Here is a 17,709-nt window from a genome sequence, read left to right as displayed (position 1 = left end):
TTGAAGAAGTGTGATATCAGTTATAAATTGGTTTAAAGTGCAGACAAACTTATGTATGGAGCAACAGGAAGTCAGGAGAATTCCTATCTCCTAACTTCTGTTTTCTTAGTTTAGTACATCTGCCTTCTGGTACTTCTAGACACTGATTAAGCAATAATTTAGTGTAAGAGTTTCCAAATGTATAGCTTTAAGTAACAAAGTTCTATAACCTTGAAAGACTGGAGAACCACATTGTGATACATATGAAATGCATATGTGCTCATTTTATTAATGAGATTGTCAGTACTAATGAGATTTAAAATATATTTTCTATTTTAGTGCTGCAATAGTATTTTCTACGCTTAGACTTCTCCAGGATTCAAAACTTTTTAAAAGGAAGGGAGTACAAGATGACACAGAGAATTCTGTCTCTCCAGGAGCTTCTGTATGTATGAATTTAATGTTTCTCTTTACAATACTTACTATGTAATAACTGTTAGCATGCTAGGAAATTGTCTAATTATTTGGATGAAATAAAGGGGTAAAGTAGAAAAAACTTTGAATTCAGAGTAAAAAGGTAAGTGTTGAAGCCCCACTTATGCTCTTCATTTAGTGGTATACTTGGGCAAGTCCCTTAAACTTTAAAAAAAAATTTTTTTTTAATTAAAAATTTTAACTTTTCATTTAAATCTCATCTGTGAACTGATGGAATTGAATGTAATAATAACTAAGGTCCCGCCAGATATATCATTCCAGTATTCTAGATCTGATTTCTTTAGCAAATAAAGTTGTTTCACTTTATTTGGCTCTTCATTTCACTTTTGAATTTATTACTTCAACATCACCAGTGTGACACCTGCATTATTTCCTACCTTGGATTTCCCATAGATAATTCTTCCACATTAAAGCTCTGAAATCTCTTTGACGACTGGTGTCATGAATTCTTGGACATTTTATTGGAGTTTGATAAGACCAAGTAATTTAATAAAAAGGGGTTGTTTAGGATTAAAACATAAAGATTCATCACATAGAATCCTTGCTCATTATTTTAAGCTTTACTAATAAAATTGCTAATAACTAGTGTCATTACAAATGAGCAAAACTAATTATCCTAAATAGAAACTCATTTCTTACTATATTAAAAGAAATAAAAATGCTCAAAAGCAATCTAATTCAAAAATTGACTTAGAGGAATGGTTGTCAGTTGGGGGCTATTTTGCCTCCCAGGGGTTATTTGGCAACATCTGGAGACATTTCGGTTGTTACAAGTAGAGAGGGTGCTCCTGTCATCTAGTGCATGGAGGTCAGGGATGCTGCTAAACTTATAACGTCCTCCATGGCTATCCATAGTGCTGAGGTTGAGAAATCCTGATTCAGATTAAGTGTGACGTGGCTCTTCAGTAGTCACAGGAAGTGTAAGTGCTGAGAGATTAAGGTGTGTGGATAGGCATTTTGTCCTGTATTGCTAATCTAAATCCTAGACTTCTGGAGTACTTGATGTGCCCATTCTAGTCACCGTTCTGCCTTGAGGCCTCTGTTCACTTCTTACTTTGTTCCCAGTGCTGGCTTACCCTCCTCTTCTGTGCTTCCCACCTGTCTCTCCACATTCCAGCCTCCCCCAAGTCCTGATGGCCACTCCTTGATATTACATGTTGCCAATTGGTTGGAGCTGTCAGAGATGCATAGCAGGAAATTCCTAGAACAAATGGGCATTGTTCTAGATGATTTTAAAGTTCCCAAATGTCTAAAATGGATTCCCCGCCCCCACTTGGGAAAACTTGCCTTTGTCCTTCCCTCTCAGGAGCTCTGAACATTGGTCAACCCTTTGTAAAGTACAGTAATGAAGATGGGAAATCATTTATAATACATGTTTGGAACATGAGCAACATACAACAGTGGATTAAGACTGGGGGGCTCTAAATTCAGAAGGACACAAGTTTGAATCCTACCTCTGCCAAAACGTAATGGAGTTTAAGCAAATATTTTTTCTTCTTCTTTTTTTTTATTATGTTATGTTAATCACCACACATTACATCATTAGTTTTTGATGTAGTGTTCCATGATTCATTGTTTGCGTATAACATCCAGTGCTCCATGCAGAATGTGCCCTCTTTAATACCCATCACCAGGCTAACCCATCCTCCCATCCCCCTCCCCTCTAGAACCCTCAGTTTGTTTCTCAGAGTCCATAGCCTCTCATGGTTCATCTCCCCCTCCGATTTGCCCCCCTTCATTTTTCCCTTCCTGCTATTGTCTTCTTTTTTTTTTTTTTAACATATATTATTTGTTTCAGAGGTACAGGTTTAAGCAAATATTTAATCTTCGTAGGTCTCCATTCTCACATCTGTAAAACAGAAATAATAACTCCTCTTTGGCTTTTCGGGAAGATCAAATAAGATAATGTGTATAAGATACTTGGCATAGTGCCTGGAACATAATAAGTACTCAATAAGTATTAACCAGCATTATTTAATTTTTTTCAGCCGTTAAGATAATGTTTACAAAATTTTTGAAGACATAGACACCACTGATAATATAATTTGCAATGAAAAATTCAGAGTGCAAAACTATTGTCTACAATGGGTAGAGAAAGGAAAAGAAAAGTTGAAAATCAGTATAACCAAATATTAATAAGGATGGCGGGATTGTGAATGATTTTATTTTGTGTATTTTTCATAGTTTATAGAATGTGCAAGACAGATTTCCAAAATTAAAAATCTAATAGTATTAAATAATACCAGACACTTCTCTTAACATTTAGCATTAGGCTAGACCTTTAACATTATTAAATGGCAAGATAACCATCATTTTTGTATTGTTTAGGCTACTGAAAATAAAGATAACGAGTTTTTAGATCCCGTTTCCCTAAATTCTCGAGAATATTTCAACATTCATCTCTGGTTGAGGTGCCGCTTAGCACTGGTGACTGCATTTGTTGCACAGATTCATGGCATTGGAATGGTGACAGGTACAAATATCCTATTTTCTTAAGCCAAGTTTTCATAAACATTAGTTTTACTCAGGTAATGGAGGTTTTATTGAGATACATTTTATTATTACAACATTAACATTTTCTAACTTTATAGCTTGATCTGTTTCCAGAATAAAAAAATTCATGTCCTTAAATAAGAATAATCATGTCAGTAGTCCCTTGTATCACTGAAAATGGCATCTAGGTTTCTGATGTATGCAGACCAGGCAAGGAGATCAAAATACTAACGTGCAGGTCTTCTTGTCATTGAGGGAGGCAGCATAGTGTAGGGGTCCCGAGCACAGACTTTGGCTCCAGGTACTTGTTCTGGGTTCAAATGTTTGGTCCACCATATTCTCCCTGTGTGATCTTGGTCAAGTCTCTTAATCCCCCTATGCCTCAGTTTACTCCTCAGTAAAAATGGAAATAATTGTACCTCCTTCTTAGGGTTATTATCAGTCTTAAATGGGTTAAATTTATAAAGTTTTAGATTATAGCCTGGCACATATACATGTTCTTGCAGTGACTGATAAGTGTCTATTTGTAAATCTATCTATCCACCCATCTCTCTCCATCTTCCACATTAATTTTTTTCATGTAGCATCCTTACTTTTGCAGCACTGGAGTACTCTAAAGTACTTTCTCCCAAATTGCAACACATTTATTTTTCATGTTTCGTGTAGAGTCTGTTTTCCATCTTTATATCTTCCTGTCCTTCTGTATTATACAGTATTCCTGTGATGAACATTGGGGGTGTTATGCGTATGTAATTTCTTACTTTCCCAGGGTACTTTAAATAACTGCATTTATTTACTTTAGAAAACGACATGATAGATTACGTCAGCCTCATCAATGAAGTGTGCGAGGAGGCAAAAAGTGCAGGTGACAGGGAGCTACAGGCCGAGTTCTTGATGCAAGCTGTAATCATTGGCCTCCAAGAAAAGCATCTAAAGGCAGACATCATAACCAACCTTCAGGTAGGAAGGAAACCTCACTCACATTGATATTTGTTTATTTATTTATTTATTTATTTATTTATTTATTTATTTATTTATTTATTATTATTTTAAGATTTTATTTATTTATTTGAGAGAGAGAATGAGAGAGAGAGCATGAGATGGGGGAGGGTCAGAGGGAGAAGCAGACTCCCTGCCGAGCAGGGAGCCCGATGCGGGACTCGATCCCCGGACTCCAGGATCATGACCTGAGCCGAAGGCAGTCGCTTAACCAACTGAGCTACCCAGGCGCCCCTCACATTGATATTTAACTACTGATTCTGATTAGAACAAAAGGAGAGAATTTTAAATTCCATTAGGTGCTGAATGCTGCATAACAGTTTGGCTAGCTCTTGTTTCAGTGAATTGGAAATGGGACTATCAAAAGGAATAATTTTATTTTAATAGGCGATAATACATTTGCTTGAAGAAAGTGAATTTATTTCTCCTCGATCTCATTTAACCCTGGTGAGAAGCATGCTTTTGCTGGATGACTTAACAAAAGCCGAGAAATTCAAGGAAACTCCTTTAAAAACAGAAAAATTACATTTGTTGATTCAGTCTCACAACATTCTTATTGAACAGGTAAGCATGCTTTTGTATCCTCAAGACTTGGAAACTTATTTTTCTGTCTTCTTATTCCAAACCACATTAGCTAGTTCCTAACTACAATGTTCCTTTTACAGATGCTAACTTTTGGAGAGACAATTGAGTTTCCTTTATCAAACACTGACTATGCAAGTCCATTACAGCCTTTGAAAAATATCTATCTTCCTCATGTCATGTTATTGGCCAAAACAAAAATGAGAATTGGTAAGAACACTTAAACATATATTACTCTCAAGTCACTGATGAAAAATTTTTATTTTCGGGCACGTTGTCATAGGATTGCATTCAAATGGGGCAATATTTATGAATACCTAGGCTCCGTTTATTTTAACAAATAGTTTTTGATTATTTACCATGTGCCAGACTCTGTGTGAGGTCCTGGGAAGTTACTGGAGATTAAATGGAGATAGTCCCTGATCCTAGTGTGGGAGACAGAAATAAGCAAGTAAACAAACCATATGGAGAAGTGCATATTATATTATAAATATTAACATTTGTAAAATATTTCTAAAATTTTGTAAACATTTATAAAATTTAATAAGATAAATATTGTATAAAATAAAATGTTTATTTGATAACTACCAGACAGAAAATCAGTGAGGATATAGAAAGCTTATGTATGGTACTGAATTATGTGTAGGTATGTAATTATAAATCATGGTCAGTTTTATGAAAGATGTGGATGAATTCTGCTGATAAAGAATAATGAAGGGAGCGAGTCATTGGGGCAGAGCACCCTGGGGAAGTGGTATTTAACCCTAAACCTTAAATTGCAAGTGACTAGTTCTGCATGGTAGAGGCAGAGAGAGCCTTGAGTTGTAGGTTCTGAGGTCAGGACACGCTTGACCTATTCTAGAACTTTGGGAAACCAGTGCAGCCTGATGAGAGTGGACTAGGAGCCGCCTCATGGGAGGAGGTGAGCTGGGATGGTTTATGTTTCAGAAGATTACCCTGGCTGCTGGGTGAAGCCTAGATTGAAGGGTAGCCTGGAGCCAGCCACAAGTGCACCTAATGGGAGTTGTTGGAGCAGGAAATAGGAGGCGTATAGCCCTTGGGAACCAAAGTGGAACCAACCGGTACTGTCCTCCTTAGGAGCTCACAGATTTTTCAAGCTTTCTCTAGGACACCCTCTCTGGTCTTTGACCCAAGGCTGCCTACCTCTAGCTCCCCAGCTTTTGCCCAGCTCAGAGGGCAGAAAACCTGGTAGCAGCTCTCTGTTCTAACCTATATTAATCATGCCTTTTTAATTTCTGTGTTTCTGAGGCTTTGACATCTGGGGCCCTGCTGACCAGGGAGGGACTTCCCAGGGCTAGCCAATTCCTAGAGATTAGCAAGCCACTGTCCTGTAAACATGCCTTTTATATGCAGATTATTCCAGAGCCCATCCTCTGAATCATTTTTGGGCTCCCTTATTGTCCTTTGCTGGGCTCTGACACGTTGCCGAGGCACTATTTTCCTGCCCTAATCACCCTGGGGACAGGTATCAGACTACTAGCAGAGCCCACTGAAATTACTCAAACTAGCCAATCCTAAACCTGCTTAGCCTGCTTACCCTAACCTAATCACCCCTTCCTAAAATCCAGAATAAAGGTTCTTGTCCACATTTTCCCCTTGCTCCTGACTGACTTTTGTGCTTTTCTCTATGGTGTGGTGTGCCCCATCCTCTTGGGAAGTGTAAGTAACAAACTCTCTTTTCAGTGGTAGTTGTCACCTGGCCTGCTGACCTCATCACACCTGAACAATAATAAAACCTACATTTTGAAACATTACCTTCACCTCTTGGGGCCCATTTGCCTCCTGTACCAGCGGCTGCTCAGCTTAGGAGAGGCTGATGGTTGGACTAGGATGGAGAAGGGAGGGCAACAGAGGTGTGGTCAAATCATCATCTGTCCAGAATCTTCTCCCTTCTGCTCCTCCCGCTCATGATTATTGATTATTATTATTATATGATTCATCATCATCATCATCATCATCATCAGATAGGAATTTTGCTATTTTGGGTAAATTGCATCACCTCTACGTTGTTGAGTTGCCTTATTTATGAAATTTGGCTGGCCTAGCTGACCTCTAGAATTCCTTCCAGCAATTTGATCCCAGGAGAGCTATTTTTGTGCATTTTTAGTCCACAATTTGTTATATTATCAGTATATTTGATTGCTACAAGAGCTTAAAGTACAGATTGTGTTAAATCAAATGTATTCTCTGCTTTCATGACTTCCTAATCTTGAAGATGTGTCACCACTCAGTGACAATAGTGCCACCGTTTTTTAGACTCACTTGAGGCAGAACAGCTTGCTTTCTGTTATATTATATTATATACAGACTTAAAAAACAAAACCAAAAGCAGATTTTCTGTCAAAATAACATCAGTTTCACAACTTCTTTTTCACAGAGTTGAGATTTATTGGAAACAGGAGCACTTCAATATTATGAAGCATAAAATCATCTGATCTGATGCTTTCTCAACAGTTTTCCTTTATAGTGAGCATATAGATTGCATCACAAGAATAGAGCCACTTAAGTAATTGTTTTTTCTTTGTGAAAGCCTCTGACAGAAAAAGGCACTTTGAGATTGTTTTTATAAAACCAAAAATAAACATCATGGTTATTTGAGATTATTTTTCCAAATAATGGCAAAACTTTGAGCTTTCTCATAAGATGAAAAAGTAGATTACTGATTAATTGTATAATAGGAGTGAAGAAAGTTGCAAGGATGATGCTGGGGAGTGGGGATGTAAGAGGGAACCAGTCACCATCTCTGCCCTCACAGAGCCCGTTATCCAGTTAGGGGGACAGAGAAAGGAAACTGTTGGTAATTTCTGTAACAAGTGTCTTCCTAATTTTCACAAAAATCTAGAAGACAATTCAAGTACTTTTATTATATATTAATACTTTATTATATATAATACATACTTCATATATAGTACATATATATACCTGCTTAAATTACATGAAGATACTTGATATTATTGTCTTATATTAATAAACAGCTGTAGTATAATTTGAAACAAGAAGTGAGACACATAAAAATAGGAGCTGTGTTGAAATATGAGGTTGTATTGGACAGATGATGTTAGCATATCCTTGCCTGGGATTTACTCACAATTGGTCACTGTTGGGGTGAAGAGCACGGACTCTGCAGAAAGATTTCTGGTCCACTTTCTTTGAGCAGGTCACTTGAACTCCTCTGTGCTTCAGTTTCTTCTCTCATAAAATGTGGTTAAGAAAAATACCAATCTCACAGGCTTGTTGTGGGATGAAGCGACTGTGTACCTTGTTAGAAGGGCACCCAGTTCGTTCTAACAGCTTTGTAGGTGGTAGCGATTCTCACTGTTCCATGCCTGGCCTCCTTGCTCTTCTGGGAGCACCCTGGAAGCAAGGCTCAGTTTCTTCATCTCCATCTTCTCAGCAGCATGCTACCAACCTGCTTTGTCCAGAGTCAGGGCTCCATACCATCTCCTTGGATAAGAGAGAGAGAAAGAGGGAGAGATACACTTTTTCCACCACCCTTCCTTTCATTTCTCAACTGAAAATTTACAAAAAGTTCTTGGTTTCTTGAAAACTCTTTGTAGGGCATAGCATTTTGGAATTGAAAATTTCAGAACCCAAAGGGACCTTAGATATTTTCTAGTTCTACTGCCTCATTTTTCCGAGGAAGACACTCAAGACCCAAGAGGCATGTTGGGACTTGTTCAAGGCCTCAAATGACATGGTAGCACCAGTGACCAGCTCGAACCCAGCGCTTCAGCTGGGACCCAGCCACTGTATCATTCCGCAATCCCACACTACCTTCCTGTTTATATTTCTCCACTGTGCTATTGAACTTTCCCATCGATAAGTATTTCCCCCCCACTGCCTTCTACTCTTTATCCCAACATTTTCCTTTTGTAAAATTACCAAAAGACAAGGCGATCATCAGCTGCCAGCCCCAACAGCCACATTCCCTGGGAGGGCTTCCCTAGCCTTTCTGGGGTCTGGGCGAAGGCCCCTGTAACCTGCCACCACATCACCCTGTGCTTTCCCTGCCACATTGTTGACCACACAGTATTTTAATTGCTGCTCAGGACATTCTCATTCCCCATTAAACACTAAGCTCCACGATCTGACTCTTGTCATAGTTTAGAGTGTGGGTCCTGGAGCCTGACTTGCCTCGGTTCTAATCACAGCCCAGCTACTTACTAGTCACGTGATGTTGGGCAAATTACTCAAACCTCACTCTGCACTGCTTTCTCCTCTGTAAAGGTAGTGTACTAATGAAATCCAGCCGGAGTTGGGAGGATTACATGAGAAAATACTTAAGTCCTTGGGAGGGTACCTGGATTGTAGAAAGCACTTAATAAACCTGAGCTCTTATTTTTCTCTTTTCTCATTTTTTTTTCCAGTGCCTCCCATTTTATCCAGCATTGGAAAATACATGCTAAATAGATATCTGTCTGTCTGTCTGTCTGTGAGGGCATGCAGATTAAATCTAATGCCTCTTCAAGAATACAGCAGTCCTTCATTATGTTAAGTGATGATGGGACCACACGAGAAGTGTAGCACATGGCCCTTATCCAAATGGCTTTTTCCATCTAGTTGCAATGACAAAATATGCATAGCAAGCAACCTCTAATAGAGCTGAATAGAAACAAAATTACTGCCTATTAATACATGCAAATTTTTATTGGGAACAATATAAAACTTCATAAAACTTCCAGATGTTTCCCTGCTAACAACCTCATCTTAGGAACACAGTTGTTTTGTAGAACATAATGAAATTTTAGAACTGAAAGAGACTGGAGAAATTATCCTTCATTTTAAAAATGAGAAAATATCAAGATTTATCAAAGATAAAGTTGCAAAGGGCTACTGTTATAGTTCATTGAAATATTTGGGTATTGAGTTTTAAGAAAATATTTCTTAGATACTAAAAAGTAAAGAGTACCAGAGTTCTTCATAGAACTGGTGGTGAGAGAGGTCTGGTAACTTGGAGGCTTGTTATGAACAACCTGTTCCTTGTAGGACATACAATGGCCAAACAAGTATATTATACCAGTAAAAAGAAGGATCCCTCGAAGTGGTTCCCTGCCCTTCATCTTTTTGAAATAGCACTGAAGCTCTGTCAGGTATCAGCAACAGAAGAACATGAGGTGGAAGCTGAAATTCTTTTTCAGAAAGGTAAGATGTACTTGGGGTCAGAACTATGATAAAGTTTGTGGAATTTTTTTTTTTCCTATTAACAATAGACTTCTTGAAAACTTGGTCAGTGACTATAAAAAATACAGATTTTACAAAGGGCTTAGTGATGCAAAGACATTGGTACCTCTGCCAGACTTAGTTTGGGATAAAGAGAACATTGCTCATTTTAAGTTTATATCAAGAAAGGGAGAGAAAGTGCTACTTCTTAGTTTCTTTTATGATTATAATTGACCCTCCTTATGCAAAATTTCATGTTTGACTCAAAAATGTCATCATTGGCCAATTAGCTATAAATAATGTTTCTTAAATAATGCTTGGAAGACATTTTTTATGCATAATTTCATTCCTTAGCTAGGCATTTTAGTTAATTTCTATAAAAGATACAAACCCACTTAAGTCAAGTGGCTATAGCATACCTATATTTATAACTTATGTACAATACATATTTGCATAATACATTCATATAATTTTATTGTGGCTATTTTAGCCATGAGAAGAGTGATGATGATGATTGCTGTCATTTATTGATCATCTACTAGATGCAAGGCACTGTAGTAGCCAGTATTTAACATCTCATATTGCTAATTCTTACAACAGCTCTATAGGATATGCATGGCCAATCCTAGTTGACAGATGAGGAAAATCAGGTACAGTCTGGTTGAGTAACTTTCTCTAGGTCAGCAGCTACTAAATGATAGTACCTAGATGTGAACTTAACACTGGGAGGCTTTGTGCCGTATTCACATGCTGCGTGAAAACTGTGAATCATTTTCATAGTGATAAAAGATTTCCCTTTCATGCCCTTTTGGGTACAGAAGTGCCATTCCAGTGAAGGCTGTGGCTTACAATGAGGCCTGAGAGCTGGGTGAACCCTAAAGCATTTGGATCATTTGTGATTGTTTTCAAGTGTTTGTTGACTTTTTAGGATTTATTTTAACAGAGATGTTTTCTATGATATCTGCAATACTAGACAGAGGAAAGAGGACATGGATGTAGACAAAGGGAATGAGCCCTACAGAGGAAAGGAAAGTACAAAGTAAGGAAATAGAAAAATAAGATAAGAACATTTGTGTCTGGAAGCCCCCAAAGGAGGCTTTGACTCAATGTTGCTAACTAAAGGCAGGGCGAGCCTGGAGACTCCTGGGGAAGGAAGCAGAAGATCTTTCACTATTAGCTGACCTTACAGCAAAAACAACAGACAGATGGGCAAAAAGGACAGAACATCCAGTTTTCTGAAGTTCCAGCATGAAATATTTATTCTGAAGTTCTAAATGATAGAAAAAGGAAAAAACATTTTTTGTGTATTTTTTTTATTCTTTCAGGCAAAATAGAACGTCAAATATTGATGGAAGAGAAATCTCCAAGTTTACAACTTGAGAGTTTATTTGAAGCTATACAGCTAAGCTTGAGAAATGATCAAAACTCAGGGTAAAAAAAACCTTTCCATCTTTATAACAGTATATGTTTTGATTTAAGCCCCATGTTTTGGTAGTGCATTGAACATTCAAGGCTGGGATGACTGGGAGACCCCCTTCCCACCGCAGGACTCATTCACTGGGGTCCATTGTCCAACAGGTTTACTGACTTCCTTTTCAAGATTGTTGACCGTGGCTCTGATCCAAGGCCTTGTTTACAGTGATGGTTGATGATGGCAGTTATCACGGTGGCATACGGGACTGTGAATTTGCTTCTAGTCTTTACTCACATCCATCTCCTGTCTGTCCCAGGATTCTAGCAGCCTCCCATGGATGTGAAATTTTATCTAGAAAGGATTTATGTGGATGTTCACTATGTCAACAGGACCAGGGCTGGCCAACTTAATTCTATATAAAAATCATCTTAAGTTTGAGAATAAGCATACCTATATTTATAACTTATGTACAATACATATTTGCATAATACATTCATATAATTTTATTGTGGCTATTTTAGCCATGAGAAGAGTGATGATGATGATTCCTGTCATTTACTGATCATCTACTAGATGCAAACTATACTGATTTAAATGGCCTCAACTGACAGGTTTAATAGCAAATACACAGATCTAACCCATACCAAATCACTGCTTTCTGCATAACTCTGTGTGTCTCTTTCTATTTTAATTAGTGTAGGAGGATAGAAAGAGAGATCTGCTTTGCAAGGCAGATTCCTTCAGCCCTGACGTTCACTTCTTTAGTGCCTTGTGGGCTGGACTATTCTAGAATGGTCTTGATGCTGGGCTTCAGAGCAGTCATGTCATGGAGTGTTGCCAGCACAGGACAGGGTAGAATGTCTCTTCAAGAGCTTCCAATTTCAGTAGGGAGGAAGGTACTGGTGTCTATGCCAAAAGTGCTATGAAAAGAAGGTGTGAGTTTGGGACAGATACTGGTTTTTTCTATTTTTCCCTTTCATTAGCTCAGAAATTGTGGAAAATGATGCAAAATGATTATGAATGGTGAAGCTATTTAATAAGTACAATGTTATATAATTTTAGGTTGATAAGAGACTCCTACTTAGAAATGGCCCTGTTATTTTTACATATGAGGAAGCCAAAAAACAAACTTTCAATATCACCATTAACACTTAAGGTAATAAACTATTTTATTAGAAATCTTATGTTAATTATCTTTGACCTTGCTATTTTGGTAACAATGTGCTATAGAACTAATGAGACTGATTTTCCTGTATGACTTGGAGAAATTAATTCATTACTTTATAGTCACACTCATGTTTAGATACTTCTCTGGATATTTTATATAAGGCTCTGGAAATAGAGTTCAGGTGGACATTTTTTTTTTTATTCTTATGTTAATCCCCATACATTACATCATTAGTTTTAGATGAAGTGTTCCATGATTCATTGTTTGTGCATAACACCCAGTGCTCCATGCAGAATGTGCCCTCCTCAATACCCACCACCAGGCTAACCCATCCTCCCACCCCCCTCCCCTCCAGAACCCTGTTTGTTTTTCAGAGTCCATCGTCTCTCATGGTTCGTCTACCCCTCCGATTTCCCCCGCTTCATTCTTCCCCTCCCACTATCAGGTGGACATTTTTACCTGTTAAAATGTTATACATGAAATGTAGGTGTGTGTAAATACTCTAAGGTATTAATATTAATCAGGAAATTACAAGAAATGATACACTGGTTAAGCAGATGGACAAGTAAGATTTTCATCCCTGATATGGTGTACAAACAGATCACCTTTTGATAGAGTCATTCATTTATTCATCACATGCCTATTGAACATCTACTATGACCCAGACAATGTTCTGGAAGGTTATTAAACAGTGATTAAGACAAACTTCGTCCTTGTTCTCATGGAGCTTACCTTTTTAGTAGAGGGAGACAGACAATAAACCAGTAAAGGAAGAAGTGAGAAGAAGAAAGGTGGGAGGGAGGGAGTGGAAAGAAGGAAGGGGGGATGATTTAGGTGGTGAAATGGGGGATTAGGAAAGAACTTCAGGTGGTGGGACTGTGAATGATTCTGTTGGGAAGACATAAGGTTCAAGGTGGGATTTGTTGGATGAGGAGAGTTGCAGAGGCATATCATCTGCATCATGCATCTATCTAGAGCAGTGCTTCCAAACTAAGGGGCAGAAGCATCTCTGGGGATTCTGTGAAAATGCAGAATCTGATTTGGTAAGTTGGGGTTGGGGTCTTGATGTTTGACATTGCTAAGGAGCTCCAGGTAAATGCTGTTGCTGCTGGTCTGGGGGCCACACTTGAATTCCAGGGGTCTAGACTGAGGGAGATCCTGTGGGCAGGATGTGGGTGCATTGGAGATATATGAGCCCAGTAATGTTTAGTTTTTACTTTTTAAATTTCAGTAGGCTTTTTATAATTCATCCCAATTTTTTTTTAAAGATTTTATTTATTTATTTATTTGAGAGAGAGAGAATGAGAGATAGAGAGCACGAGAGGGTAGAGGGTCAGAGGGAGAAGCAGACTCCCTGCTGAGCAGGGAGCCCGATGCGGGACTCGATCCCAGGACTCCAGGATCATGACCTGAGCCGAAGGCAGTCGCCCAACCAACTGAGCCACCCAGGCGCCCATAATTCATCCCAATTAAGTAATCCTTTGACCCACCAAGAGATTTTTTTCAGAAAATTTCGGTGTCAAATCTTTAATTTTTGAGACAGCATAGACTTGATTTAAAACCTTTAGGCAAACAGGTTTTCAGTCAGTTGAATTACTCATATGGTAGCTACTTAGGTGGATATAGCAGCTATTATTATTTTTTTATCAAGACAATTACATAGAAAACTTTTTCTGGTGTGATAAACATGTTTATTTCTAGTAAGAGAAAACAAAAATCTTTGTTTCCATGGCAAGTAACAATGCAAATTAATAGGATGCTAGGATAATAATATATCACCTTTTTGGCCTTTACTGGAGAAGTATTTATAATTAAGAGCTTGAATAAGGTAGAATTTGAATGAAAAACATAGCATAATTCCATACAATATCACATTATTTTTTGTGTGACATAATAGAAATATTTTAGCAAGTCGTACAATTACTAGGAGCACAGAAAACAGCCAAAGACAAACAAGAATTTATCCAGACACATTCAACCTTTGAAATACCACATTATAAGTTTGTCCTAGTAAAGACAATGCTTTATAAACTCTTAAAAGAAAGCACTATTGCTTCACTTTTATGGAGAATCCACAGAGCAGAGTGACCAGAGCACTGGTTTGGATTCAACCAGCAGGGTGATTGGGGCCTTTCTAAGCCTAGTTTTCTCATCTGTGAGATGGAGATGAGAGGATACTGACCTCTTAGAGTAGGTAGGAGAATTAAACAAGATAATGGTCATGGCACATAATAAGTACTCAAAAAGAGGGGTGCACTGTTCTCTACCAATATATGACTTTGGCTAAACATTCCCATTTTATCTTTCTAGAGTGTTTTGTATATAGTAGGTATTCAATAATTATTTTTTTTAGCTAAATGGAATTGACTATTTCATGAACATGTATTCATTCATTAACCAAATACTTACTGAGTGCCTAATGTATGCCAGGCATGTTACTCTCTTTCTTTAAGAAGCACAGAGGAGCAAGGGAGAGAAATAATTCTGTCAAAATCTAATGAGGACTGTAATCAAGATATGTCAAAGTAGAGAAGTGGAGCAAAGTGGGAACTAATTTTGCTTTGGCGGAATGCTGGGAGAAAGTTTTACAGATGAGATGAATTTTGAAGAAGGACTAGAAGTTTTCCAAGTAGTCAAGCAGGAGGAAAATAGTTCAAAGAAAGAGATTAGCAAGCATATATACTAAAAATAGATTTATTGAGGTATAATTTATTGAGGTATAATTTACATTCATGAAATTAACCTATTTTAAGAGTGCAGTTCACATATGTTTAGCAACTTTACAGAGCTGTGGAGCTGGCATCACCATCCGGTTTTAGAACATTCCCATTATTCCAGCAAGATCCCTAGTGCCCATTTGCAGTCCCTAGCCCCAAGCAACCATTAATTTGTTTTCTATCTCCATAGATTGGCCTTCCCTGGATATTTCACATAATGGAATTCCATATAAATGTAATCATATGATATATAGTCTTCTGTGACTACTGCTTTCACTTAGCGTTATGTTCTTGAGGTTCGCCTATATTGTAGCATGTAACAGTAGTTTGTTCCTTTTTATTGCTGACTAGTAGTCCCCTTTTTGGATATATAGTATTTTCTTTGCCCATTCAACAGTTGATGGATATATGAATTGTTTCCACTTTTTGGATATTTTGATTAACGCTGCTTTGAACATTTATATACAAGTTTTTAAGTGAACATATGTTTGTAGTTCTCTTGGGTGTATATCTAAGAATGGAATTGCTGGATCATATGTTAACTCTATGTTTAGCCTTTTGATGATCTGTCAGATTGTTTTCCAAAGTGCCTGTACCAGTGAATAAGAGTTCCAGTTTTTCCACAGCCTAGCCAACACTTGTTATTATCTATATTATTGATTGTAGCCATCCTAGTGGTTATGAAGTGTATCTCACTGTGGCTTTGGTGTGCATTTCCCAGCTGTCTATATTGAGATCTTTTCATGTACTTACTGATCATTTCTGTATTTTCTTTGGGGAAATGTTTATTCAGATCTTTTGCCCATATCCTAAACTAAGATGTCTTTTTTTATCACAAGAGTTTTTAAAATGTATATTCTAGATTCAAGTCCTTTATCAGATACTTGATTTGCAAATATTTCCTCCAGTTGGTGGCTTATCTTTTCATATTGTTAATAGTGTCTTTGGAGACAAAGTTTTAAATTTTAATGATTCCAATTTTTCATTTTTCTTCTTTTATATATTGTGCTTTTGGTTGCATATCTAAGAATTCTTCGCCTAACCCCAGGTGTTGAAGCTTTTCTTCTATGTTTTCTTTTAGAAGTTTTATAGTTGTAGCTTTTACATTTAAGTATGATCCCCATTTTGAATTAATATTTGTGTGAAGTGTATAAAGATCTAAATTCTTCTTTTGCACATAGATATCCAACTGTCCCAGTACCAGTTGTTCAAGAGACTGTCTTTTCTTCATTGACTTGCCTTGGCACACCATTGTCAAAAATTAATTATCATAAATCTAAATGTTTATTGCTAGACTTTCAATCCTATTCCATGATCTATAAGTCTACCTTTATAGGAGTGTCCACCCTCTTGGTTATTGTAGCTTTCAGTAAGTTTTGACATTGGAAAGTACCTGTCCTCCAACTATGTTCTTCCTTTCCAAATCATTTTGGCTACTTTGAGTTCTTTGCATTTTTATATACATTTTAGGAGCTGCTTGTCAATTTCTGCAAACTAACAGAATTTTGGTAGAGATTGTGTTAAATCTGTAAATCAATTTGGGGACAGTAGCCATCTTAACAATATTGAATCTTCCAATTCATGGATATGAACTGTCCCTTCATTTATTTAGATATTAATTTCTCTCAATAATGCTTTTTACTTTTCAGTGTACAGATTTTGTACATTTTTGTTAAGCTTATCTCTATTGTGACTGGAATATTTTCTTCATTTCATTTTCAGATTGTTCATTGATGATACATAGAAATACAGTGGATTTATGAATATTGAATTTTGTGTCCTGTGATCTTGTTATGCACATTTATTAATTCTAGAGGTGTATGTGTATGTGTGTGTCTTGGGATTTCCTACATATAGGACCATGTCTTCTGCAAACAAATACAATTTTACTTCTTCATTTCGAATCTAGATGCATTTTCCTCTTTTCCTTGTTTGTTTGCATGAGCTAGAATCTCATAAATGCAGTGTTAAACACCTTCTCCATCTAAAAACAATACCCTTTATAGTCTTCTGTCCACATTTTCCCATTTTGAACTCAAGTCCAACCTTCTTAATAAAGTCTCCCTCTCAATTCAAAATGAACTTTCTTTTTTAAATGTCTGTGTCACTAATTGTTCTTACATTGTAATTATTTAATGTTATTATGTATTCTTCATTTAATGTCTGTTAGTCTTGTTTCCAGAATTTAAGTAAATTGCCCAAACTTACATAGCCAGTAAGTTGGCAAGGGCTACCCCAGAACCCAAGTGGGTCTTCATATCTTGGGACAGGGGGATGTTGCTTAGATTCTCCATAGGCAGACTTCTCCGGGTTTCATCTATTTCCAAACAATCTTAGCACTTGATCTAGGCCAGGCCACATTTGCACATTGTATTCCTTGCTCTGGCATCAGCATTATTCATTGACTTTCTTTTTCCTTGTTATTGAAGTAAAAGAAAGATATCTTTTGTTATTGTTTGTTTTATTCTGCAGTCTTGTTGAAGACTAAAGAATTAGCCAAAACATAACATCAAAAAATTAGAACCAAGCAGTCTAATTGAATAGTTTTTTCCAGATTAGTTAAATCTTAAGAATTGACTCTTAATGCTTATTTTAGTTATCTTTATTTTTTTTTATTTTTTATTTTGTAAAGATTTTATTTATTTATTTATTTATTTATTTATTTATTTATTTATTTATTT

General features: G+C 37.0%; 1 protein-coding gene across 1 annotated transcript in view; it reads left to right on the top strand.

Moving 5' to 3' along the window:
- CFAP54 (cilia and flagella associated protein 54) overlaps positions 1 to 17,709 on the top strand; it is a 294,742-nt gene that overhangs the window by 208,419 nt on the left and 68,614 nt on the right. The window contains exons 52-59 of the mRNA XM_034987789.1: positions 319 to 424; positions 2,803 to 2,947; positions 3,770 to 3,927; positions 4,354 to 4,530; positions 4,632 to 4,758; positions 9,556 to 9,711; positions 11,055 to 11,160; positions 12,206 to 12,299. Coding sequence (XP_034843680.1) covers positions 319 to 424; positions 2,803 to 2,947; positions 3,770 to 3,927; positions 4,354 to 4,530; positions 4,632 to 4,758; positions 9,556 to 9,711; positions 11,055 to 11,160; positions 12,206 to 12,299 — 1,069 coding nt within the window. The remainder of the gene's footprint in view (positions 1 to 318; positions 425 to 2,802; positions 2,948 to 3,769; positions 3,928 to 4,353; positions 4,531 to 4,631; positions 4,759 to 9,555; positions 9,712 to 11,054; positions 11,161 to 12,205; positions 12,300 to 17,709) is intronic.

The sequence above is a fragment of the Mirounga leonina genome, unplaced genomic scaffold (assembly GCF_011800145.1).
Source record: "Mirounga leonina isolate KUSES-001 unplaced genomic scaffold, KU_Mleo_1.0 Mir_418, whole genome shotgun sequence".
In the NCBI taxonomy this organism is placed as follows: Eukaryota; Metazoa; Chordata; class Mammalia; order Carnivora; family Phocidae; genus Mirounga; species Mirounga leonina.
This window is presented reverse-complemented; position numbering and strand designations above follow the sequence as displayed.